Here is a 27,881-nt window from a genome sequence, read left to right on the forward strand (position 1 = left end):
AACACGGCTATCTTGATGGCATCCCCATCGTTGCCATGACCCCAATTCTTCTTATCAAAGCATGTCAACAAATCTTTCTTTTTGACATTCTTTGCACCGCCAAAGTATGTCTCAACAATCCGGTTAGGCACCTTTGTGTTGAACTGAAAATCTAATGGGTCACCAACACAATTGAGACCAGTGACAAGCGCAAACTCCCTGATTGAGAAGGATAGTGTTGTACCATTGACGTATTGAAAATACATCGTCATGACTTCCTTCTAACTGCAGAACCATGAAGCACTTGAACAATTGATGTTGGACCTCACAATGCTTCATTTCAAGAAAACTTCCAAAACAAGTAGAACCCAATAGTTTGTACTGCTCTGGAGTAAGTTTTTCTTTGAGGTCGGAGACTATGTCTGTGTTAGTATATGAACTGATATGCGGTGATGAAATAGGCTGGTGTTTCACAAATAGTTTAATTTCCTGCATACAACAAGAATTACAAAAAGATTTCATATGTCAACAGCAATACATATTTCATAGTTTAATTGTTTTGAATACATATAAATAGAACTAAATACAATATGCAAAATACACTGGAGTAAGAAATCAGTGATGGAAATAGTTATATACATATAATACATCCGCATACAACAATCAAAGTCATTGCAATGAGTACAAAACAGTAAAGGCACCTTTGAAAATACTTATGAATACATCTACATATAATATGGAAAGGTCAGTGTAGTAAGTACAAAATATAGTGAATGTACTTATACATCTAAACACATTATGCAAAAGACACTAGACTGAATAAGCATACAAATCAGTGAAGCCAAATTTTGTATACACATAAATACGTCTACATACACACATGCAAAAGTCATTGTAATAAGTACAAATCAGTGATGGAATTTTTGAATACTTATGAATACATCTAAATACGATATGCAAAGGTCATTGTAATAAGTATAAATATAGTGAAGGAAATTTTGAATACTTATGAATACATCAACATACATATAAATCAAATCAACAAATAAGAAGAGGAAGCTATGTATCAACTATTGCGCATATATAAATACAATAACATACAATAAAAAAACCCATTGGAGAAGGTAATAGTCACTGTATGAGGACTCAAATACATATTGATACATCAACAATTTCCTTTTTCTCCCGTGTATCCGAGCTATTTCTTGTATCGACCTCCTTTCCCTTGACACATGAAGCATCATCCATAAGTTTTTTTTTCTCTTTTCCGCAACAGGAAGTGCTGATTCTTTCGAAGATTTCTCAACTTGAGCTTGTTTCAAAGTGTCATTGTGTAATTTTGTTCTCTTCTCTGCAACCGTATTTGCTGCTGAACATGCAAATTCCAATTTCGTTTGAGTGATTTGCAAAGAGAAAGAGGGCCCATCGAAATTGAGTACTTTGGTGGGTATCCCTCTGGTAACCCTCTTGTGGGATGTTGAATTAGACATTGGAGAGAAAATCTCAAGTTTTCTGTTGAATACAATAATAATGGTTAGTAGAGATAAACAGAATAAACAAAATACAAGCGAAATTCTAACAAGTTAAATACTTACCACAACTATTTGTAGCAAAAAATAACAAAAGTTGAAAGAGACAATGCAGATGGCGTGGAAATTAGCGTGGTGACCGAGAATGGGGAAGATCTAGACGCTGCGGGCGAGAGAGATTTTGACGAGAGAGATTTTGAGTTGCAGAATCATGGTTTCTGGGAATGGGGGAAGAGAATGACATGTATCAAATTAGAGAGAGATAGAACGTGGAGTGACAAGTTTACATCAAATACGGTAATTATGTGAGAGAAAAATCTGAAAAAGGAGAGAGAAAAATAATAAATAGCGTATATAGTGGCTTAAGGGTAGGAGGTAACCATAATAGAAATTTTGCTATAAATATTTAAAGGTAGCTATAGAATTTAATTTTTTAAAATGATATTTATTGAAAATAAACAAGGTGTTAAAAATTCCATAAATCAATCCCATTCCTAACCAGACCCGGATCCGTCTAATAGAATCTGGATATTAAAATGGGAGACCAGACGCTAACCCTAAACGACCAGATTTTCTGGATTCTTCTTCACGTTCCTCTAGTACCTTCAATCTCCCTAGCTGCGCGCAAGCCGATAAGAATTGCGGAGTCTACTAGGGTTTAGCGACCCACCGATCGGAGATTTTCTGTTCGGTCGCTTTATCCACCGTCGGAAGGCATCGTCGGCGAGACTCACCCATCCATCGTACTGGTACATGCCTTTTCCTTTAGCAATGTTGAATTCATAACGTATCTCTATTTATTGCTGAATTTTCACTTTAACTATTTTGGATTTTTGATAATTAAATTTGAATTATCATTTTCTTTTCAAATTTGCTAAGTTCCTTGTCGCACCCACGATTATAGATACTATATGAGTGATTGGGCGTTCATAAACAAACGTTTTTTTTTGGTATACAACTGTACAATTATGCTTCAATCCCAATATAGATTCACTCCAAATACCCTCTTTATTGCATTGTTGAATTATTTGTGGATTCTTTTAATCTCCTACATATGACCCCAAGTATTGGTCTACTGGTAAGAATGCAATACATGATGTGTGGGTTAGGCGCGGTTCTAATTTTCCTGGTATATAACCGCGCCCCACTGGGCCTTGGGGATTCCTTTTCTTATCAAAAGAAAAAACCCCACATATCCCTACACTGTCATACAGTGTCCAACCTACTCCCGTTAAACAGTAGACCTAGTGCATGTGTGGCAAGAACACAAATGTTAATGGACACTTCCTTTTTCATTTTTAGTGGTTTTTTGATAAGTTTGCATGGATATTAAATGAATCTTGTGGGCGATGTGATGTGCTTGATTCATCTTGGAGTTTCATATGCACAATTGAACTGTTTCAAGTTGTTAATTATGCTGTATATTGATGATTTGATTAAAGATCAATATGGAATTTGGAGGTTCCCATTGCTGATAATTTGATTTCTGTTGAAAGTAAGCTGAGTTTTTGTCTACTTGTGCAGATACTCGAATTTACAAGTTTTTGTGGACAGAAGAGAATCAACTAAAGATGGAGGATTGGGGTAATGTTGATATCTCTCAAAGTTTTTATTAGTACTCTTCCTGTGAAAAACTAATTCAGTTACTTCTGATGCTTATGCGTCTTGCTTTATTTAGGAAACAGTTTATTGTTCCTTTTTCTTTTCATTTTTGACAAGTAGGAAGCTGTTTATTGTTATTAATTGGAAGGCACTAAACATAATTTTTTGTGTATTCCATATCTTTGTGACATCTATTGTTTCATGATTGATTATTGTTATCTATAGGCTTTCTGTATAACTTTGATATTGGGAGCGATGTGTCCCTTGCCGAGTTCTTACATGCAAAAGTAGTATGATCTTGTCTGGTGTTGTATATGACTATATTCCTTGTAATTGATATAGTTCAGCCAACCTCCTAAAAGCTATGATTTAATATACAAAATATTCCATGCCATTATATGTCTTCAACTAGTAAATGGAGTAATCTAATTTGGAGATGCAAAATATTATTTAATATCCAGCTTTTGTTGTAGCTACTCTTGTACCAAATTCATGGAAGATATATGCACTATGAGCTTTCGTGATCTTCTTTTATTCAAGCAAATTTTGAGAAATAGCACATTAATCATGATGCTGTGGGACGCCAGGGGTTTGAGGTGTGCATTTGTTGCCTGCATTACCTCATTGCTCTGTCAAACCTCAGTTTAACTAGGTGTGCGACTTAGAACAATGACTTGTTATTTTTGCTTTCTTCTTGAGGGATGGTGTTAATATTAATGTAATGTCGGGTGGGAATGCAGGACATATTAACTCAAAACTTTCCTTGTTCCATCTTGATACTTTGACACCAACAATTTTGTTCTAACCTCATATATGCATTGCCTGTTGCTCACACCAGGGGTTTGTGGGGGCAGAAAGGGGAAGGAATAAACAATAATCTAACAATTCATTTCACTAATCAGTGGTAAACTGCTTTCTTTATTATTATAGGAGTTTTATACTTTACTTGATTCTGGATGTTTATGTGCTGAGTGCACTTCACTTGAACTCACTGGTCACATGGATATGTTTTTTGCATAATGTTTACATATAGCTGCTTGCATCAAAAAGGTAAATAACCAGAGTCAAGTGGTCAAATATCTACAGTAATTGGTGTTGGGACAGCATGCGCACCTTGGCTATGCTACCTGGTACCTTCAACCTCCCACTAGCACTGGTTGGTACCTTCAACCTCCCACTAGCACAGGTGCAGGGTATCTCTGCCCACCAAGGTTTAGGCAGATGGGAATAAATCACCTATAGTGTTTTTTGTCTCCGCTATTTGAAACTGAGACCTCATCCATCGACTTCATTGACCACTAAGCAGTGTTGTCAAAGGCGCGCTTAAAGCGCGCTTAAGCCCTCAAGCGAGACTCAAAACACGTTGAGCGATTCGCTTCGCCTCGCTTTGTGGATGCTTTAGTGTCGCATGAAAGCTCTAACACATACTTTTCCTTGCCAATGAGTGTAATCCTGAAAAGGCGACCTTAAACAATTGATATTTCACTTTATCATGATTTTTTTTTTAATTTCTTTGTCCATATATTTGTTATTCATGCTTATAATGATTATTCTTGGACTACTGTGCATATTTTTACTTTTTCTCTCGTTGTGCCTTTTTTCATTAAAGCCTACGCTTTATTTGCGTTTTGCGCTTAAAGCCCCAACAGGCCTTAGAGCTTTTTTGCGCTTTTCGCCTTTGATAACACTGCCACTAAGCCGCCACACCTTTGGTGCTTGGTAATATGCTATGCACGTTAGGTCCCTATTTTTAGGAGATATTGCATGTGCAAACAAGTGTATTTAAGGGATTGAGGATTTGATTCATTTATCTTTCCGGGAAGACTTGATACCCTGTCCAAGATATTGCATGTTCAAACAATTGTATTTAAGGGATTGAGGATTTGATTCATCTATCTTTCTGAAAAGACTTGGATTCCCTGTCCATTTACATTTGTCTCTCACTCTACTGTGCATGCAGAAAAAGGGATGTACTTACCCTCAACCTAATACCCCTGTGGATAAAATCTGTTCTATTACCATAGTCTTTCTGATATAATTGCCTATGTTTACTGATTGGCTGTTTATTAGTGAATTCTGAGTTTGGTATAACTTGACAACTCTTGTTGTTTTAAGCAGCATCATTGTATGCATGATAGTCTATAACTTGCATATTTTGTTTCAGAGGATGTGCCAGTTCCGGATCTTCTTAAGAAGGAACAACCAAGGAGTAAATGGGATGACGAAGACGCAGATGATAATGATGTAAAAGAGTCGTGGGAAGATGAAGAGGAGCCTGTTCCGGTATGGTTGACTAGTTATTGATTTCCTGCTTCTGTTTTGTGAACAAGCTTGCGGTATTCGTCAATTCTAAAAAAATTCATCTTAGTTAAACTGTCTTGTTCCAATAATCCACCTCTTTGCCCCTGCTAGTGTTCTGTGTTTATCAGTATCTTGAAATGTAGAAACTGCTCTTCTGGGTTGAGAATATCTACTTGGATTAACTTATCAAAGAATTATCTAAGTGGATTTGAATGGTGTTGTTGCCGCATCAATGGGTCGTATTTCTGTGTTTTGCATGCTAACCTGGAAGTATAATGGAGTAATATTTTGACTTCTGTTTGCATACTAGGTGAATCCCATTTGTTTGAGTAGGTTGTTGCATTCACAAATTATTTAGTTATCATACGACTAATAGATGAAGAAAAGCTATGTAGAGTTGGGGTCATACGCTGTTTAACCAAGGAAACTTTCATGTGAATATACCCTTTTTTGGAGTCAGTAAAACACTCCCATATTAAATCATCTAAATGTAAAACACAGTTTAGATGCTTCTGTATCATGCCATTGTTTGCTGCTGGTGCAGGAGACCCATGGGAAATTCCTGTGTGTTCGCGTATGAGTTCATAGACTAGAAACCCTCACTTTGTGTCTATTTCTCTGAGAATAATGGTATAAGCCTGATCAAGATATAATGCAGTTTTCATAATTTAATATAGCAGAACAGAACGCGTGATACTCTTGGTGAAAAGCTAAGACTGCTTAGGTCGTAAAAGCTATTTTAGCTTTGTAATCATAACACTGCTTAGAGTTGTTAAGAGCTGTTTCAGCATTGTAATTATAAAACTGCCTGTAGTTCCTTCTCCATTTTAAATTTACTTCTGAGAATGTGACATTAAAGGCTTTCCCTGTATGATTGGCTTGTCACTAATCCATGAGGAGAATGCTTGAAAGCGATGTTATTGCATAACCTGTTGTTATTTGTTTAATCAGCTGTTTATAGAAGAAAATTACTCGTCATACAACCAATTTTAGCAGTAGGGTGATTCTCTTCCGTGGAGTATTATTTTCTTTAAGAAATTTAATTATTATCGTTCATGCGTTCTGTAAGATTATATTCATATCATTGCCTATATTTTTCTATTCAACGTCTCATGCACCATGCCACGTGCTCGGTGATTCTCATGTTCTGGTGACATGTGTCCTATGTCAAGTACCGTCTCCGCGTGAAACGTCCTATGTCTTGGTCTAATCAATTTAAGCTGTGGTGGATTGATCAGGCACCTAAACCAGAACCTCCTGCTGAGAAGGCCCCCAAGAAGTCTGCTGCAAAAGCTACTGAAAAGAAAGGCAAGGAAGCTGAAATTCATACTAAGGAAGAGCCTCTAGATCCAGTAGCAGAAAAACTTCGCCAGCAAAGGTTATAGAGCTTACATATTATTTGTCACTAATTTAGCCGTTCATGCCTCAAATAGAGTTGTTTTAGCTGAATAAGAAGTTGGTGTCATGCCAAGACAATATTCTAGTAAAGGTGAAATTACGTGGGAGGGTGACAGGTAAAGGTGTAATTTATCTTACAAACTGAAATAAACAAGTCAGGTCGGTTATAATAAGTTGAATTTTGAATCTGGTCGGGAATTGTGTGATGCTTTCCCTGTCTGTTATTGGTTGGGTTTCCAGGTGAACAAGATAATACAATTTGGTTAATTTCGGTTCTATGACATGCACACCTCAGGAGTTATTTAGAATTATTTTCGCATGTCTCCTTTACAGGCTTGTTGAAGAAGCTGATTATAAGTCCACAGCTGAATTGTTCGCCACGAAAGGTGGTGATGACAAGACCATTGACAATTTCATCCCCAAAAGTGAGAATGATTTCTTGGAATATGCTGAGCTGATTTCTCATAAGCTGCGACCATATGAGGTTTGGCAAGTTTAACCTTTTCATTCTTTTCTGATTTCTTGATTGTTGGGGCTTAATTTTGACTCGGCATTAAATGCTTGCCTTTTTTCAGAAAAGCTACCATTATATTGGGTTGCTCAAGGCTGTTATGAGATTGTCAATGACTGCGTTGAAAGGTGCAGATGCTAAAGAAATTGCCTCTTCTGTTACTGCAATTGCAAATGAGAAGATTAAAGCAGAAAAGGAAGCCAATGCAAGTAAAAAGAAAGGTAATGCTGTGCCTACTTTTGTCTATGATAATTGTGACCTCCAATGGCAGGGCTTATGACTTTTCTCTTGCAGCAGGTGCAAAGAAGAAGCAGATACATGTTGATAAGGCAGATGATGAAGCTGTGGTAAATGCATATGATGGTTATGATGATTATGATTTCATGTGAAAGGGAAACTTAGCAAACACATGCCTGTTAGGCCGACATTATCACCTTTCTAGTTACATCAGTCCGACAATATTTTGGATTTACAAGTGACAACTGTGAGGAAGATCCTGCAGCCTGTTATCTCCCAATTCTGGAGGCTTATTGAGTGTCATGTTCTCTTTCTTTTTTTTCTTTTTTTTTTTCCGGTTTACATTTTGGGGTCAGTTACTGGTTGGAGATCCATTGGTAAAATATTTTTCAGTCGATCTGCGTTTTCTTGTATGATGTGGATCTTAGATTTTGGACCTATAGATTTCCTGTAACTGTCTTATTCGAAACTATTTATATGGACTCTTTCTTCTGATGTTTTTCTTTTGTTGCCGACTATTTGGCGATGTGTTCATAATTATTTGATAATGTTTCTGTGGAACTCAAATGGCCCAGAGTTGAACGGATGTAACTTTGGTTCGATATAACCGTATGAAACTCTTGTTTTAAGACTTGGATTGCCAAATTCAACCTCTGCATGAGAGCATGAACCTCTGGCAATTCTGAACGCCTCAGCTCTTATTCTCTATGTTGTTATTTCTTGAGAAGTTTACGTAATCAATGCCATAATTGACACATTTTGATGTCTTACGAGCTCATGTAGTTGACGCAAGCCATTATCTTAACAAATAAGATGTACTAGTAGCACTACGAATCGAAGTTGAGGTGGTTCGTTTTTCTTTGAATGGAGAAGTGGCTTCGTGTATTTCAAATTCTTGATTTGGAGTATAAAGTCCAACAATAAAAATTTTAGTCCGTGTTGAAATTCATCTATGATACTTGAACACATGTTCTATGTAATTTTAGAAATTTGATCTTAAAATCCGAATTTCTGAATTGTTCTGGGAAACGCAATTAGCAAAATTGGAACATTTCTTGATATACTAGTTTCTCTTCAGATTCGGCTTTCGATGAGTGTTTAGTTTTCTATGTTATTTTTGAATATAGGAATGTTGATATCACTTCAATTGCCGTCAGAAAACATCATATGACGGTGAAATCTTAGTCTGGTGGTGACGAACTCGCATAATGGTACTTGGACAAATATGTTTTAGGTTTAATTTAGTTTTAGTTTGAATTTGTGTCCAACCTATATATTGATATTCCTTCCCTCTATAAATAGCTACAGTCTCAATTAGAAAAACAGCAACAGTATAAAGAATGAAATCACTACGTTTTATTTTTCTTTCTCAAGATTAAAATACAAAACGGTGTGAAGCAAAAAAAAAAGAAAAGAATCAAGTAGGTATTACTGTCCCTTTTAATTTCTCCATTCATACCAAAAAGAATAATAGCCTCGGATTTTGAATTTTGAATCATTATAAAGTAATTATTTTTTATTTTTCCAAATATTCTGTCCGAATTCATGGTCAGACTTTAACTCTGAAAATTCCAACACTTGTTTAATTTGGTGACCCAGTTCAAATTAATACCCAAAACCCCGCCCTCAATTCTCTCATACTTGAGCAGGCGCCACTGCGCAGCGACATACAGACAGCACAAAGACGCCATCAGTCGATACTGATATAGTAGCAGCCATGGAAACAGAGGAAACCCAAAGAGTTCTTCCATTTCAGCTTCAGTTCGACAAACCCATTGCTTCGAATGTATTCACATACTTTCTTTTTTTACAGAAATACTTATATAAGGTGTGTAATGTAAACCATTTTGCAGATTAAAATAGCGGAATGGAACCCAGAAAAAGATTTACTTGCTATGGTTACACAAGATTCTAAGCTTCTTCTTCATCGTTTCAATTGGCAAAGGCTTTGGACTGTTACTCCGGGTACCCCCTTTTGCTTACACCTGTAATTTTTGTTTGTAGCAACTGACCATTTTTTTTTTTTTTTGATAGTTTGGCTGTTAGGATAGTTTTATTGTGGTGTGTGTGTGTGTGTGTGTGTAAAGACTCTGATCTGATATATTCCTGATTAGAGGGGGAGAAATGATTAAGATTGCCATCATGATATCAAAATTGATCCTACTCCGTGGTCAATTTGGCATGTTTCAGTGTCCAAGATGTTAAGTTACAACATCAATTTCCTAATCTTGATCATCCACTAATGGGATTTTTATCTTTTAGGAAAGAACATAACATCCATATGTTGGCGTCCTGATGGGAAAGCAATTGCAGTTGGGCTTGAAGATGGCACCATTTCCTTGCATGATGTAGAAGTGAGTTTGGTGATATAAAGGATGCTTTTCTTAGTGCAAAAATTTGTTAGTTTAGTTTCATGAGTACTTCAAGAATCTGTTTAATCAAAATATTGTGGCTGCAGAATTGAAGATATTTAACATTAGATGATCCTTATATCTATCTTCGGTTATTTTATTTCTTATACTTGTAAAAACAAAGAAAAAATAAGTTATGCCATGAGATAGCAAATAATTATCTGAATACTGTGAAAATAAAGCCCTTCCGCTTTTTTTCAAATTTCTCTTGCTCAGTTTAGGATGTTGCTTTCATTTGCGATATTTGTGTCCTGTCACTATTGACTAGATACCTACTCCTGCTGTCTTTCCTGAAAGAAGTGATACTATCCTCTGTAATTTGGGATATAAACAATAGGTTCATCTTTTTCCTTTTTCAGAACTTATAGATTGTTTTTCCCCCATAAGCCTTGTAAATACTTTTAGTAAAGGAACATCACTACAAGGGTCCATTAAACATATCTTATAAGATACTGCATCTTTCAAGGATGTCCATAAAGCTTCTTTGAGTTCACATATGTAAACTCAATGTGCATTACTTGTTTTGCATTTTGACACAATGAATACAATACTAGTTTATCTCTTGAGGATTATATTCGCTGAAGAACCTTAATCGACATTTTTTTAGCTGCAAATTAGAGAAAACAAACTACTATGTTGACACTGAGTACTTTGCTAATAAAAACGTTATTTTCAAGGGGTTGGTTGATTTCATTAGGTTTAGGTTGAGTTGCAGGAATTTCATTTCGTATACTTGAGCCTTTATTGCCCCTATCAATCAGAATATAGTTGGTTCATTCTGTTTCTGTACATACCATTTTCTCATTGGGTGTTTCCTTGCAGAATGGGAAGCTGTTGCGAAGCATAAAATCCCACTCGACGGATGTTGTGTGTCTCCATTGGGAAGAGCATGGGAAAAAGGTTGTACTACTTTTTCTTCCATTTTTTGACAGACTGCTTTTCCTTGGGTAACGGTAGTGTAAGTCTATTCAATCTTGATGCAAGATGTTATTTATTGTGCAAGGAACATCAACAAGTTGAGGTCTGACTTTATTTGGACTTCCATTTGTGAAGTAAGCTGCATTATTGCGATTCACCTCGAGTATAGGAAAATAGTTCCTAACTCGTAAAGATATCTAAAATTACAAGGCAAGGTGCCCTCTCTTTCTTGTCTTAACAAAATTCCTTCCTACAAAAGCAGCATTTAGCATCCACCTGGATATTTGCTTTATGCTCCATGATGAAGCTCGTCTTGATTTCTTTTCATCTCTTAGTAACTCTAAGAAACTTAAGAGTGGTTAAGATTTCTTGCTGGATTGAATTTCCCCAAGTATTATCTCAAGTCCAAGATCAAACAACTTGTCTCGACTGTGTATAATATTTGGCTGTTGGGGAACTGTATTTTTTGATATTGTTATTTCTGTTGAGATGTTTGACTGTGATGAAAGCTGAAAAGATGTCATAGCATATTTTACAGTGTCTACAAGGGCCAATGGCCCAAAAAGATATACCACAGCTATGCATATTTGACATTCAGATGACTTGCAGACGCTTACTTCCCTTTTGTAGAACCTGGAACTTAATGCTATTTTACTAATTAGTCCAGATGGCTTCTACATATGTTTTTGTGCTTCGCTTTCTGTGCTTTCTTAAATCTTGATATGTTTCTTTTACTTTTCCTGAGCTTGTAACTCTTATCTCTTGCAATTTAGGACAATAATAATAACACTTCCAGTTATGAAGATCGAACTTCACGGTTTTTTCCTCCTCCCCCTAGAGTTCCTAAGATGCCTGGACTAGTACCTGGGGATAGTGGCTTCATGGATGATGGAGAAGATTCTTTCCAGGAGCTATCAAATTCTTCACATCAAAGATATAACATTTTATGCAGCGGGGACAAGGATGGAAGTATCTGCTTCAATATCTTTGGCATATTTCCAATAGGGACAGTTGTAAGTTGTTTGTTATCATTGGAGACGTTGGTGGTTTTTCTTTTTAGAACAATATTTTTATTTCACCTGTCTCTTTGACTAATTATCTGATGCTTCCTTTCCTCTACGTGGATTTCTTGGACTTGCTCAAAAGAACATACACAACCTTGTTGTCTCTAGTTCACTCTCAAGTAGCAATGCTGCTAGCCGACTTCTGAATGCTTCCATTTGTAAGGTATGTGTTCCACGGTCTTATAGTCTCTTAGTAGCATAGGGATTGAAGTATTCATGCTTTGTTCAATGGTACTTTTTGCTACTTCCTGCTTATTCACATCGATATTTTATTTTAGTTTCCATTTAAATAATTTTATTGAATGGATACCGGGGAAAGAGTACAGTCGCTATAGTAACAGAACAAAGTCTCAAACACCACGAAACAATAGTGATAGTGGTAAAAGTAGTGATAGTAATTTAAAAAGAAAAGTAGTGATAGTAAAAGATGCTTATGCAGAACCAGCTTTGGTTTCTCAAAACTTGACAGCATATAACATTCCAAAAAATGATGATGTGTTTGACGATTAGTAATTGCCACTTCGGATGCGAATTCTTCGCACAAATTGTGCCTAAATTCTATTCATCAATTTCACTATGCATTTTCATGGTACGCACATTCAACAAGGAGCACTGCAAGTCTTATTCATAATATTTCTTGAAATTGAGGTGCTAGGAAGATATTCCTAGTCCACTGATTTATTACCTGTTCAGTTATGGTAAACTTAAGAGTAGAACTTAAGCTAACTGATGCTTCTGGGTAAGGGGTTATGCTGCTTTAGCTTTACCATTCAAGAAAAGTACTGATGAACAATTCCGATGACAAGTTCCTGTTGAATTCAACACCGAGACAAGGATAACTTGATTCTCTGAAGAGAAGGTAGTAAAAATGGTCAAAAATAAACTGAGAACAGGTTATGTGTTAGCATCAACATGAACTTTGTCAATTATTTTCTATTACGAGCATAGCAGAGGAGTATGTCTGATTCTTAACCTTTTTTTGCTGATATCTGTGTTCTTTTATGATGTCATTGAAGGTGGCCTTGTCTAAAGATCTTTGCCATTTAGTAGTTTTGTGCAATGGGGAGCTAGTCACAGATGAGGTTGAACAAGGTGAAGGGCAGCATGGGTTACTTGGCTTACACTGCTTAGTCCTCAACACTTCAATATTTTCAAAAAGGTGATTGTAAAACACAATTTTGTGAATTTTCATATCCTGTTTTAAGATGTGAAAACACTCTATTGCAGCAACCATCGAATGTTCTTTCTGAGATAATTGTCATATATGAATTATGATGAATTTGACTTTTACTTGCATTGGCCTTTTGAGGAAATAAATAAAAGGGAACTGGAATACCGGAGATAAAAGAGATTGGAAAAGTTTGTTTTAAGATTATTATTTTTTTGGAAAAAAAGGAAAAAATTGGAAATTTGACTGGGTAGAATGTAGCATATCTGTGACACATTGTGTTTCTAAGGGTACTGCATGCTTAAATTTTTCCACTGTTCTCACGGTTTGTCATTGTTGAAGAAAGAGTAGGGTTCAGTTGTAAGTTTGTACAAGGAGCCAAGGCAGCCAGTTTGGTGAGATATGGAGGAAAAAAATAAAAACAATTTTTTAGATAGATTAGATAGATAGAGGGAGGGACGGAGAGAGGCAGGGAGAGAGAGGCTAAGAGAACTCTGTCAAGAAGAAGCGACATTGCTGGTTTCATTGGCTACTTTGATTAGGCATAGGATTGAATTTATTAAGTGGTCGAACTTACCTATACTCTTTCTCTGTTAAGTAGGTCAAGATTGGGTGTGTAGGGCCCGCTTGAGATATTCTTCTGTTTTATGGCTCATGGCTCCAAGCAGAGTGGTTTATATACGTATAATAATATGGAGACCGGAGAAAGTATACTAGGTGATTTAGCCCTTAAACGAACTGCTTGAATTGTGACTTGCTGTTTTGTTTTTTATTTGGCATGTATTTTAACTGATGTAACCAACCAACTCCAGGAAAACTGAACTTCACCAGGTAGCCCAACAGGCTTCCAACATTGAAGATCTGAGTGAAGTCGTCCGGACATCACTATCAGTCATGTCTAAGATATGGTCAGATGCTATGCACACATTTCACGAGAAGTTCAATACTGTATCGACATTGATCATTGACCATGGTAATGGCTCAAAATTCAAAATTCAACCTTAATTGTTTCCTTCTCTTCTTTATTGATGTTAAACTTTTGTTTTCCATTTCTCCAAAGGACTTGACTCTACTCCTCAGGATGAGTTTCTAAGCCTTTTAGGTGGTGCCAGGGCCAGTCCTCCACTTCATCAGTTTTTAGAAAATTCTCTTGGTGAAGCGGTATGGCCTCTTCCACAGGAGCATTTAAAGTAGGAGAAGTGTTACTGGTTAAATTTTTATTTATTTAACTATTATTGCCAGGGTCTCAAGCGGGTAGCAAAGGCAGTTAATGGTGCTGGGAAAGAGCTTCAGCTAATTGTTCTTGATCATTTACAGGTGTCCTGGACTTTTTACTATGTTTTTAGTTTGTGAAACGAAGATTTTTCATGGTGCCAGAACTACACAAAAGTTCATTTATCCTAAGATAAGCCTGTCTCTGATTCCATATTATTACTTGGAATTACTTTAAGATGATACCCATTCTAAAAGTGCCTTGGATTCTCGTAGATTATCATGGTTTAACCAGTTTACAAGGTTAACCAACTTTTATTGGCCTAGTATGTTTGGTTGCCTTTCTTTTTTCTTGAGAAACAGCTCAAAATCTGAACGCAATATTGTTTTTATTATAGTTGGCGATTCTTTTTAAAAATCTGTTTGTCTGCCTTTTGGAGTAAAGGGTAACCATGTTGTAGTTATATGTTTTGCCTGTCCCTGATGAATCGAAGAAAAAATTACTATTATTAGTTGATTTTAATGGGTGAAGTTTAACGGTAAATAATTATGCAAGGAGATGAGGCTTTTTTGCTCTAGTTCTTTTTCTTTTTCAAAGAATTGATTCTACCTGCATTTAGAGAAGCTTTTATAACTGCTCTGAACAAAATGGAATCTGTCCATTTACTCAACTTCGTTACTAATGGTGGTTGGTGATAATATTGTAATATCAATTAAGTATTCTGTGTTTCTTAGTTATATTTACTTTTGTCAATTTCTTTGATGCTTTGAGAACTGAGCTCCTGTTTCCAGCCTGCTGCAGAAATTATTGGATTCAGAATTGGAGAACTGAGAGGGCTTTCAAAATGGCGTGCACGATATAAAGGTATCGGCTTGGATGAAAAGTTGATGGATAATGCTACGGAAAGGGCTGGCATGTTACTCGTACAGGTTGAACGTTTTATGAGGGTTTTAGCTTCTGTTGTACAGCAGGTAATTGTTTATTTGTTAACTACTCTTGTTGTACTCTTTTCTAGAGTAGGAGCCTGCTTGTTACTTGTATTTAGCGCTATATTTCTTGTGGTTAAAAATCAGTTCTCATTTATTCTGCTAGTAAGGGACTATAATATGTTGTCTCGAGATTTCTGATTTTGCTTTTCAAGATAACGAGGATAAAATGTAATCTTTATAGCTTGAAATGTTTGTTACCCTCTTTGAAAAAGAAAATCACAAAATCATGAAAATATTGAATGCTAGAATTGTGCCATTCTATATTTTTCTAGTCTAGTTTTCAATCCTAATGATCCCATTGTACATAAATAGCATATTGACAGACAAGGCTTTCTTTTTTACTACTTTATAAGTAATGTTGTAAATTCCAAAGTAGATCTTGATTGCCAAAACAGCCTTCTTTATGTAGCTGTATAGTTGTGTCTATGTTAGAGATGAATAAGAGGAGATTATTTTATCACCACAAGGATGGGCAGGAGTAAACTGCTCGCTTCATACTGAGAAGTTATCCTTAACTAGCATTGTTATCCTAAACCATAATTTTCTTTTAAAGAGTCCTCAACCTTTTGTATGTGTTTGCAAAATGTTCTTATTTCAATCAGCGGCCAACTTCCTAATGTCACTGAAGGGTAGTATGGGAAGACTGAAGAGCACTGAAAATCCCAGAAAAACAGAACTATTATATATTTTACAAAGCTTAGGAACTATCTATCTTCTTATTGCTTCTCAGCACCACCTCCAAGGTCTACTTTCCAATGTCATGAGCTTGGGGGTAGGCAACTATGTTGCTCGGACTCTTCGGAAATGTTGCCGGGTGCGTGTCGGATCCTCCAAAAGTAGTGTATTTTTGGAGGATCCGACACGGGTACAGCAACAGTTATGGAGAGTCCGCACAACATAGGCAGGCAAAGCTGCTGGACATGGGCTGGAGAGAAGTGAAAGGGGGCTGTGGATGAGGGCTAATGATGGAGTAATTATTTGGGATGGACCTTGGAGAAGAGTGTGCTCTGCTTAGCTGTGGGGAGGGGGTAACTTCAGAGGAGTGGAAGAGGGTTTACAGTGACAAGGGGAGTTGCAACTGTGGCAGACTGGCAGTGCACATTGACAGGGAATTACCTGAAGAAGAAAGGGGTATGAAGATGGATATTTATTGGCTGGATAATATTCTTGGCTCATCTTTTTTAATTTTTATTTTTTAAATTTTATTTGGTAAGTTTCCTATCTTTTCTCTATGTAGCATTAGAAATGAACTTAAATGGCTGGCAGCATGAGAAGACACATAGAGCATTGAAGCAGATTTAGTGAACCATATCTTTGTGCATATTCTGGACAATTTGGCTACTGAGAAATAGAGCTTGTTTGATGGGCAGAAAAATCATATTTCTAGAATAAAAAACAAGTGTCTGCATAATTTCTGTTTTTTGGTGTAAGAGTATTCTCACGGAAACCATTGATCAATATATGGACTTTCTGGAATTGTTAGGGAGATGCTGTAACTGACTGTATGGATATTCCCAGCATTTTTATGTAACTTTTTGTTACCATCTTGATACTCAGTAATAAAGTTTTACCTTATCTAAGAAAAAATGAACTTAATAATGTTTTTGGTGGTGTTAGAGGACTATATATAGAACAGAAATAACAAAATTGAGTACATTTCAAAGCTTTGTTGACATTTGTTCTCTTTTTGTTTATATCCATATATATTAACTGTTGAAGGAAGCTTTAGGCCTTCTTGAAAGCTTTAGCTTCTCTGAGTTTGTAATTATTTATTCCTTTTCTCTTCTGATTATTATAGTGGTTCTAATTAGTCTTGTTTCCAGTTTTCAAATTTCTTCAGCTGGCTTCTGAAATCTGTGAAGATTCTAATGGCTGAACCAAGTGATCAGCTACCTTTTAATAGGTTTAACTTTCATACAGTCTCACTTGTTTCCACCATTTTTTAATTTTATATCAACTTATAAACGGAATCACTTGGTTTTAATGTCTTTCCCTGTGCTTCTTTGTTTTGACAGTGAACTTGTTATTATATTCTTGAAGTTCCTATATGATCAAGATCCTGTAAGGCAGTTACTGGAGATTTCTGGGGGAGATAGCAGCGTTGAAGTAGACCTGTAAGTTGTATTCCCGCCAAAAAGAAGTTTGTGCACAATACAAGTTATTATGTTTTATTCTCCAATATGGTTATGTTTTGTTTTAAGTTTTAACCTTTATGTATCATGTTTCTTTTCTTTTTGTTTTCCTGAAAACTCGTCTGCTCCCAGCATCACTTTCCTCGAACTTTAAGACCGCAGCCCAAGCCCATGGGGGGAAGAGAAAAATAACCAAAGCTCATTGCAATTTTTTCCTTTTTCTTAAGGTGGAGTCGTTTAAACTCAATACTCTACTGTACATGCATGGTGCATATTAGATTACTTGTGTGCCTGTGGGTTGACTGTGCTAATAGTCTATCTTGATTGAAAAAGTAGATCGATCCTGCATAGTTGGTTTCTTTTCCATGAACATTGACTAAAAAAGCTCAGTTAAATTATGTATCATACTTCTTTTCTTTTAGTTTTCCTGAAAACTCGTCGGCTCCGAGCATCACTTTCCTTGAACTTTAAGACTGCATCCCAAGCCCATGGGGGGCAGAGAAAAATAACCAAAGCTCATTGCAAATTTTTTCTTTTTCTTAAGGTGGAGTCGTTTAAACTCAATACTATACTGTACATGCATGGTGCATATTAGATTACTCGTGTGCTTGTGGGTTGACTGTGCTAATAGTCTATCTTGATTGAAAAAGTAGATCGATCCTGCATAGTTGGTTTCTTTTCCATGAACATTGACTAAAAAAGCTCAGTTAAATTAAGGCACTTGGAAATGGAATTGCAGTTATGGTTTAGGATGAGAAATGGAAGAGCCTGGGAATAGAAGTCGGTTTGGTTGGGGGGGGGGGGGGGGAGCCATTACTCGAAACTCTTGAAGCTCAACTTTTTAACTGTTGGGATTTGTTTGAAGATCATTGCTTGTCAATTAGCAATGTTAAACTTTATTTTTGTGTGGATGATTTAGAAGCTATTATTCTCTTTCGAATTCACTCCGGAATCAGACTAAACTAGTTTAATCTACTTGTGTTTTCACATTTTTTATTGTGCTGGGCCTATTTATCTCTTGAATAATTGTTGTAATTCTAAATGTTATGTTCTTTGTGAATAGGGAAACGATGCAAAGAATTAAACAACTAGCACATTTCGGAGGGTTTTCAGATTTAGAATATTTGAAAAGGACACTAGCAGAAGAATTTCAACAAATGGAGTCTTGGTGCGCCTTACTTCTCTTTGTTTTCTCTTTCCTAGAGTTTGTGCATGATCTTTGTTAGCATCATTCCTGTGGCAGTGATGGCTGTTAAAGATCCCAACTGCCTGGGGCTTGGCGCATATTTTTATTATTTATTTGTTTGTTATTTTTTCATGATCAAATATAGCCAGTACAGGTGTAGGGTGGATATTTTTTTGCTGAATTTATTGATGTTCCTATGGTGCCAACAAACCCAGAAATTGGAAAAGAATTGTTGGATGCTCTTGAATATATGCATCTAAGACCTAAGTTACTCAGACCCGGGTGTAGGTATCCGACATGGGTACGGATCCTAAGCTCGGATCCTTCATGATCCAAATTTTAGGATTCGAGGATACAGATCTAGGTACGGATGCGGGTGCGGGGATTTAGCAAAAAATAAATTAAAAATCTAAAAATATAGTTATAAAGATATGCATAATTATGAGACATTCTATGGAAAACTTACATGTAACTTGTGCCTTGTAGAGTGTAGTAACTGAGTCTTTTATTTTTCAAGTCGTAGGCATGCATGTAGACACTCTCCATAATGGCACGATTCATCAATTTTCCTACAACTCGCACAACAAAGTATTAAAATAAGATATCATAAACTTATTGAAATATAACAAATAAAAGTTAAAAAGTGATTTACAGATATAAAACAAATGAAACATACCTTTAGAAGTTAGAAGTTAGAACTAAATAGACTAACAGAGAATCAGAAGTCAAAAGTTTTAAATAATTAGCTAGTCAAATTAAGCTAGTCTGACCACCAAAAAGTCTTTATACGAATTGTAAGTTCACAAGTTCATAGACCAAAAATAAGTACATAACATGCACATTTAAACTAAGCTAGACTTGTCACTTGAGGCATTGTACATGAGTACATTCTATTCAAGGTCATCTTCCTCAATGTCAACTTCTTGCAAATCTTCAACTTCCTCTTCAAAGAAGACTCCTTTTAGTTGAGGTTCGTCTATTGACAATTCAACTAGATCATTGATACTTTCATCAATATTAAAATGATCTCTGCCTAAAACAACACCAAAATAAATTTAGAAGATTGTGAAAGGAACTTATCATGCTAAAATAATTACTCAAGAAATATCAAATGATGGATATGTGTATATACCTAAATCCCAATATTTGCTTGGACCACTTGTATATTTTTCCTTTTTCCTTTCTTCGAGAGTGCAAGCAAAGATTATAATGGACAAAAACTAAATCTTCGGCTCTAGAAGTAGCTAGCTTGTTTCTCTTGATGCTATGAGTCAATGAAAAAGTACTCCAATTCCTTTCGCAACAAGATGAAGAAGCCGGTTGGGAAAGCAATTTGTAAGCCAAATTTTGTAAAAGTGGGGCATTTACACCATGGTTAGCCCACCAAAATAGAGGCTCCTCATACCCTCATAATATCAAGCACATGAGGCTCACCAAAGTAACAATTCCCACAACAAAATGCCCCATACTCCAAAGAAGCTTGCTTTAAATCATTTGGATCCTTTAAATAGCTATGAAAGCTTTTGAGCCTATTTTGTGAAATCTCTACATCTTCATTAAGATTAAGCCTTCTTATCCCACCTTTAAGCTACGACTCATCATAGTATTTCGGAATCAGTGAATGTGTGCATACAATGCAACAGAGTATTACTCTTATTCCACCTAGACACAAGAATTCCTTGAATTGTATCAAAAAAATTCGATTGGCTAGTAATTAGATCTTTCCCCTCATGCTCAAATACAATCACCTTCACCTTTTCAATCATTGTATCCCATATGTCGTAAATAAGGTGCAATTTTGGACAATCAAGGTCGGCACTTCTAAGCATGTATACAATTGTTTCAATTCACTTCAAAAAATATTCAATAGTATCCCACCATTCATCATCCATCACAAGAGATTTTATTTCACTCGCTTCAGCTTTAATTACTTTATCTCCCTTATAATTCTTCCATTCGTCATCCATCACCATTTTTTCCAATGACAATTTAACTTTATGAATATGAGAAGTCATAATAATATGGGAAGCAAATCTTGTTTCCGCAAGTTTCAACAAAGATAACTCCGAATGCTTTTGGAAAATAGCATGCGCCATGTCGTGATTCACCTCAAAATTCTTTAAGCTACTCACTTGACCAGTCAACCTTAATACCCATTTGCTATTATTAAAGTGAGTTTATTTTTCCGAAGGCTGAAACATATTTTTCAAAGCAAGATTTAAATAATGAACGACACATGGTATCCAAAATATGTGCGGAAAAGTTTGCTCAACAATAGAACCGGCAAGCTTCATATTACCTACATTATCAGTGATAACTTGGACAACGTTTTTTGCTTCGATATCTTCTATGGCTTTAATAAACTTGGCAATATATTCACCATCCGTAATAATCCCACTTGAATTGATTGATTTCAAGAATATCGGTCCGCCACTAGATGCTCCCATTATATTTATCAATGGTTGCCTTTTAATATCCGACCATCCATCCGAACAAATGGACAATCCTTTTCTTTTCCATATATCTTTAATAGGTTGTAGTTTTTTATCTAGATGAGCATTTTCTTGGGCCCAAAGAGTTGTTCTTAACCTATTAAAAGTTGGTGGAACATAACCAGGTAAAGAATTCACTGTCAAAACTCTGAATAATAATTTTTTATAAGGAGAAGTTGCAGAGTTAAATGATAAGCCTGATGCATAGAACATACGAGCCGCCAACTTGTTGGCAGTGATTCTGTTACAAATGTTAAAAGATTTCTCCCGTGCTCCACCATTTGAGCCTTTTCTTTTTTCGGTTGTGATAAATATGAGCCTTCCAATTAAGATACATAATCTGCCTTTTTTTTTGCATTCAGGTGTGCATCTAATTTTATCTTTTCAGCTTCTTAATTCTCCATCTCCAATGTTGCATACTCATGAAGTGTGTAAAGAGATTACTCATGAAGTATGTGCAACATTGATGAAGGAGAATGAAGAAGCCGAAAAGAAAAGATCAGATGCACTACGAAATGCAAGAAAAAAGGCAGATTATGTATCTCTACCAGAAGGCTCAGATTTATCACAGCCGAAAAAAAGAAAATGTTAAAATGGTGGAGAAATCTTTTAACATTTGTAACAAAAACATTGCCGACAAGTTGGCGGCTCGTATATTCTACGCATCAGGTTTATCATTTAACCTTGCAACTTCTCCTTACTTTAAAAAGTCTTCGGAGTTTTTGGCAGCGAAAGTTTTACCTGGTTATGTTCCGCCAACTTTTAATAGATTAAGAACGACTCTTTGGCCCAAGAAAATGCTCATATAGATTGAAAACTACAACCTATTAAATATACATGGAAAAGAAAAGGATTATCGATTGGTTCGGATGTTAAAAGGCGACTAATGATAAATATATGGGAGCATCTAGTGGCGGATCAATATTCTTGAAATCAATCAATTCAAGTGGGATGGTGAATACATTGCTAAGTTTATTAAAGCCATAGAAGATGTCGATGCAAAAAATATTGTCTAAGTTATCACTGATAATGCAAGTAATATGAAGCTTGCCGGTTCTATTGTTGAGCAAACTTTTCCGCACATATTTTGGACACCATGTGTCATTTATTGTTTAAATCTTGCTTTGAAAAGCATGTGTCAACCTTCAAAAAAATCAACTCACTTTAATAATTGCAAATGGATATTAAAGTTGATTGGTCAAGTGAATAGCTTAAAAGAATTTTGTGGTGAATCACGACGCATGCCATTTTCCAAAAACATTTTGAGTTATCTTTGTTGAAGTTACGGAAACAAGGTTTGCTTCCCATATTATTATGACATCTCGTATTCATAAAGTTAAATCGTCATTGGAAAAAATGGTGTTGGATGACGAATGGAAGAATTATAAGGGGGATAAAGTAATTGAAGCTAAAGCACGTGAAATAAAATATCTTGTGATGAATGGTGGGATACTTTTTGAAATGTACAGAACCAATTGTATCCACGCTTAGAAGTGCGACCTTGATCGTCCAAAATTGCACCTTATTTACGACATGTGGGATACAATAATTGAAAAGGTGACTTTATTTGAGTGTGAGGAGAAAGATCTTATTACCGGCCAATCGAATTTTTTGATACAATTCAAGGAATTCTTGTGGCAAGGTGGAAGAAAAGTAATATTCCGTTGCATTGTATGACACATTCATTGGTTCCAAAATACTATCATGAGTCGTGGCTTAAAGGTGAAAGCAATGGGAGTATGGGGCATTTTGTTGTGCGAATGGTTACTTTGGTGAGCCTCATGTGCTTGATGTTATGGGGTATGAGGAGCTCTATTTTGGTGGGCTAACCATGGTGTAAATGCTCCACTTTTACAAAGTTTGGCTTATAAATTGCTTTCCCAACCGGCTTTATCTTGTTGCGTAAGGAATTGGAGTACTTTTTCATTAACTCATAGCATCATGAGAAACAAGCTAGCTACTTCTAGAGCCGAAGATTTAGTTTTTGTTCATTATAATCTTCATTTGCTCTCTCGAAGAAAGGAAAAATATACAAGTGGTCCAAGCAAATATTGGGATATAGGTATATATACATATCCATCATTTGATATTTCTTGAGTAATTTTTTTAGTATGATAAGTTTCTTTCTCAATCTTCTAAATTCATTTTGGTGTTGTTTTAGGGGGAGATCATTTCAATATTGATGAAAGTACCAATGATCTAGTTGAATTGTCAATAGACGAACCTCAACTAGGAGGAAGTTGACATTGAGGAAGATGACCTTTGAATAGAATGTACTCAAAGTCTAGCTTAGTTTATATGTGCATGTTATACTTATTTTTGGTCTATGAACTAGCAATTTGTGTAAGACTTTTTTGTGGTCATTTGACTAGCTAATTATTTAAAACTTGTGATTCTCTGTTAGTCTATTTAGTTCTAACTTTTAAAGGTATGTTTCATTTGTTTTATATCTCCTTTTAACTTTTATTTGTTATATTTCAATAAGTTTATAGTATTTTATTATAATACTTTGTCGTGCGAGTTATAGGAAAATTTGATGAATCGTGCCATTTGGAGAGTGTCTACATGCAAGGCTGGCTCAACGAAATTGGTGGCCTGAAGCCAAACTTCACAGAGAGGCCCTAATTTTTTTTAAAAAGAAAAGATCGTCATATATATTTTTATTTAAAGTCTACTTTTCTAGCCTTTTTAGATGCAAAATTATTATCTTATAATCCATTTGGTCTAATAACTCCTTTTCAATTGATAATATAACTAATACATTCAATCTCTCTTGAGACATTGTTGATCTTAGATAAGATTTTATCAATTTTCTGATTCAAGATTTTTATTATTTGTTAAAAATCTATCAAGGGCTCCCTTTTGGGAGTTAATTAATTATTCACATTTTCTCTTTTTGCATAACCGGATTCATATTTTCTAGTTGACATATTTAAATTGAATTAAATCTAATAATAACTAAAACAAGAATATATACTTAGGAACTAATAATATCAATAATGACAAATTTTTAATGAATTTTTTTTATAAAGTTAGAATAATAAAACCAAGAATTTGATAAGTTGATATAACGATAACGGAATAGTGTTGCACTGCTTCAAAACAACGATTGCTTTTGTCTTGTTGCTATGCTTGAAATTTTGAAGAAGACAACCAAAAGCAAACTTTGATCTTTTGTGAGCACGCAAGAAGTTTTCTGGAATGAAATACAGAAATAGTTAAAGAGAGAATAGAGAATGCAAAACATAAATATAGGAACGGTCTCCACATAAATATAGAATTACTTAAATATTCATTACATTCCCCAATTTAAGCAACGGTCCCCGCATAAAAGGTAAAAAGTAAGTTACTTTCTTCCGAAATTTTCGTTCCCACAGTATATGAAATAATTTTTTTTTAGTTTTTTTTTAATTATATAACATAATCTTTAGAAAAAAATGGGGCCCCCAAAAAGTTGGGGCCCCAAGCCATTGCTTTAGTTGCCTTATAGTTAAGCCGCGCCTGTCTACATGCCTACCTACGACTTGAAAAATAAAAGACTCGGTTACTACAAGTTACATGTATGTTTTCCATATAATGTCTCATAATTATGTATATCTTTATAGCTATATTTTTTGATGAATCACCGTATCCTAGTATTTAGATCATGAAGTACCTATGTCGGACACCCACACCTGGGTCCAAGTAATTTAGCTTGAAAGCGTTTCCATTGTTCAATGACTAAACGAATTTGTGTTGTTTCCTTGTTCAAATGGTTAATCTGATTTCTGAATTGCAGCTTCAAAGATGCTTTCGAGATGCCATTTTCTACTATTTCGGGAAAACTACTTTGTGAGGATCTGCTGCCACTTTTTCCCATTGCATCCTCTTCGAAACTAAAGCCTTACAAGGTTCCTGCATCAGTATCTTACAATGAGGTACTTGTCCGGTCTTCCTAAGATCCTTATTTTTTTCCTTTTCTCTATTTAGTGGGCTTTTGAACATAAGAATAAGAATTGTAAAATTTCGGGAAAAGTGAAAAAAATTTTCAAGTGAAAATGGTACTTGAAAGTTAGAGTTGTGCTTGGACATGAATACAATTTTGGGCTGTTTTTGAATTTTTGTGAGTGGTTTGAAGTGAAAATGTGAAAAATAGCCTTTTGGAGTTTTCAAATCTTCAATTTTTTTAAAAAAATTCTTCTTCAAGCGAAAATTGAAAACTTCATGGCCAAACACCGATTTCCAGAAAAAGTAAAAAAAAAATAGAAAAAATTTGTATGTCCCCCTTAGTGTAATTAGGTTATTTGGTATTAAAAACCAAATCTTTAAGAAAACTTCCAACTCGGAAGGGATGTTTTGGAACGAATGATTTGCTCTCAACGCTTTGTGTAATAATAACTCATGAAAATTTGGTGGAGCTTCAAAAAGACTTCATCAAGGTTTGGATATGTCGTGGTCCAAAACGGCTAAAACAATGTTGATAAAATTATGATAGTCGTTGTCTAGATTCTCATCAAAGAGTTCTGAAAGCTTAATTTCACTGTAGGTGTATCCTAATCGTCGAATTGCTTTTGTTATACCTGATTATTCTTGGAGCTGTTGAAAGTTGGTAATTTCTCATCCCTTCCATTTGTCAGGACATTTTGCATGAGTCTTCAGAGAGTGAAATACATCAACAGGCGCTCACTGGGTACATATCCTTCAAATTACCAGATGATTGTTTCTCAATCGCAAACTGCATTGGTATTGTCAGGGGCCTTACACATGATTTAGGCAAACTAGAGGGCATATCGGATCCAGTAGAAGCAGCCCTCTTATGCATTCCTGATGGATATCACTGTATTGACCTCTCACTTTATAAAGTAAGTGAAAAATTGTCACCTGGTATTAATTTTGTGGACCTACAAGTTTTCTACCCTTCAACTGCCATATAACATGTCACCATTCAAAGCAGGAGGGTCAAATTGTTTTACTGTTAGATGAAACTGCAACCACTTCTGAGAGCTCTGGAAATGCGTACATGATGATTCTACAAGCCAGTGACCTCCCATTTGTATCTCTTTCAAAATCTAACACACTCAATTCTTGGAAACTTCACGAACTTCAGGTATATGACATCATCACTCCACCAAATATTTGCATAAATTTCTTGGACATTCTGTATCCTATGGCATACATTCTATTTTATGATCTTGGTTGGACTAATTTTGTCCAGTTTACACCATTGCATGACATCACTGAATTTGAAATAGGTAAAGAAGTATCTTTACATGCTACATACTACATAGTTTGTTTATCCGAATATCAGAACTAAGTGCTCTGGTGCTTTTCCTCTAATTTTGTGTTGATTTCAACGTGATGATCAGCTTTCTTAAATGCATTATCTTTTGCCATTGATAGTCATGTTGACTTTTAATCTGCATGATAATCTAGGATTCTGCTATATACCTGCAACTGGAGAGTGAAAAGGCTCGAAGTATTCCACATTCTGTGGTTCCTCCCCTGGCAGTCAGTGGTGAGTGGTTCTCTGTCGTTGTACTATTCGGGTTCCAAATGTTGGTAGTATATAGGAAGTCTTTATAGAGGCTAACCCATTCATGAGAAATAGCCAAGAAAAATCTGGGTTTAAAATGATTCATGCAGATACGAATGATGTTATCTTTTAACAATTCTCATACAATACGGATGACAATTGCTAGACACTAACCTCATTGGAATTTTGTTTGGATATCCTAGCAAGTGATTTGACATTCAATATGATTTTCTTTATCAGCATCAAGAGGTGTAGCTTGTGTTTTTGCTGCAAGAAAGCGCGCTTTAGTTTACATCTTGGATGAAGATGAAGATGAAGTCTCTGATACAGAGTGACAGTTAGTGCCTTCTGCTTACTGACTCTTCTGCCCCATCTATCGATATTGGTCAGATAAGGCAGTGTTTTTTTTATAGCTTAAATGTAGATTCCCTGTAGGTGTAGTTCTTGTTGTATCCCTCGTAATTTTTGTTTGGATTTTTTTCTTGAGAAAATCATGATTTTGTAGGATTACAAGAGTCACAGAAATAACTTCGGCTTAGTAAGAAAATGGATCTCAACTTACTTGGATATTGTTCGTCATTTTGGGGCTCGACGTCTTAGGAATAATGATACACATCCATTTTTAAGCATCTCGTAATTGAACAGTTGCTATAAACAATTACATTGAGGCTCCAGTTGAAAGGTTGTATTAGTGATTGGACAACCCCTACAGGCTAGAAATAAGAGATGCACGTTTAGGTGATCGATGGAAAAAATATTTCCTTCTCTTTTCTTTCTGAAGGAGCTTAATTAAACCTTCACGAAACAGTTAAATAAAAAAGACACTTAAACGCACTCATTTATTCCAAAAATAATTTTTTGAAGTTATCCTATTTGTCGGTTTTTCAAAAGATGGGGCAGCAAAAAGATTAAAAGTATTGATTGAAAATGTCTTTAAATAATTTTATTAAGCATAACAAGGCTTTCAATAGCTAGTTAGGAATAAAAAATTCACGTAATTTAAAATTTAAAAAAGGGATAATTACATCCCTTGTCACTTGGCCTAACAGCCCAACCGAAAATGGCTCACGTTTGAAGTCCTTATCTAGTTTAGCACAGGTTGTACATAATCTGAAAGAAAATTTTCAGCCTTTAGCCACTATTACAAACACACTTTTAGGGTTTCTTTATTTTTATTTTTCCCCAGCACACTCTATACTCTCAACCCGCCTCTCTTTGCTTTCTCCTTTCTTTCTCTTC

At 35.5% G+C, this 27,881-nt stretch overlaps 2 protein-coding genes across 3 annotated transcripts; both read left to right on the top strand.

The window, feature by feature from the left end:
* LOC109244762 (eukaryotic translation initiation factor 3 subunit J-A-like) lies at positions 2,051-8,058 on the top strand. Of its 2 annotated transcripts, none has more exons than XM_019411904.1 (7): positions 2,051-2,257; positions 3,033-3,092; positions 5,275-5,393; positions 6,650-6,789; positions 7,143-7,293; positions 7,385-7,541; positions 7,615-8,058. In XM_019411904.1, the coding sequence occupies exons 2-7, from the start codon at positions 3,080-3,082 to the stop codon at positions 7,707-7,709; spliced, it is 675 nt and encodes a 224-aa protein (XP_019267449.1). In that variant the 5' UTR covers positions 2,051-2,257; positions 3,033-3,079; the 3' UTR covers positions 7,710-8,058. The 2 variants fall into 2 exon arrangements, with proteins under 2 accessions (XP_019267449.1, XP_019267453.1); XM_019411908.1 differs by having other exon boundaries at positions 7,618-8,050.
* On the top strand, positions 9,018-27,303 carry LOC109244777 (anaphase-promoting complex subunit 4). Its single transcript, XM_019411920.1, has 19 exons — positions 9,018-9,343; positions 9,411-9,522; positions 9,820-9,911; positions 10,791-10,868; positions 11,660-11,899; positions 12,033-12,113; positions 12,967-13,109; positions 13,931-14,091; positions 14,179-14,279; positions 14,361-14,435; positions 15,123-15,302; positions 17,144-17,223; positions 17,336-17,434; positions 18,516-18,620; positions 24,909-25,047; positions 25,747-25,971; positions 26,064-26,216; positions 26,543-26,624; positions 26,883-27,303. Exons 1-19 carry the CDS (start codon positions 9,275-9,277, stop codon positions 26,975-26,977), a joined length of 2,310 nt encoding a protein of 769 aa, XP_019267465.1. The 5' UTR covers positions 9,018-9,274; the 3' UTR covers positions 26,978-27,303.

This window comes from Nicotiana attenuata, chromosome 2, assembly GCF_001879085.1.
Source record: "Nicotiana attenuata strain UT chromosome 2, NIATTr2, whole genome shotgun sequence".
Classification (NCBI taxonomy): domain Eukaryota; kingdom Viridiplantae; phylum Streptophyta; class Magnoliopsida; order Solanales; family Solanaceae; genus Nicotiana; species Nicotiana attenuata.

Coding starts and splice junctions, on each gene's coding strand:
- LOC109244762 (XM_019411904.1), top strand. Junction 5,394..6,649: donor ATGAAGAGGAGCCTGTTCCG/GTATGGTTGACT, acceptor TGGATTGATCAG/GCACCTAAACCAGAACCTCC. Junction 7,542..7,614: donor CAATGCAAGTAAAAAGAAAG/GTAATGCTGTGC, acceptor TTTCTCTTGCAG/CAGGTGCAAAGAAGAAGCAG.
- LOC109244777 (XM_019411920.1), top strand. CDS start 9,275: ATGGAAACAGAGGAAACCCAAAGAGTTCTTCCATTTCAGCTTCAGTTC. Junction 10,869..11,659: donor GGGAAGAGCATGGGAAAAAG/GTTGTACTACTT, acceptor CTTGCAATTTAG/GACAATAATAATAACACTTC. Junction 26,217..26,542: donor GGAAACTTCACGAACTTCAG/GTATATGACATC, acceptor ATGATAATCTAG/GATTCTGCTATATACCTGCA.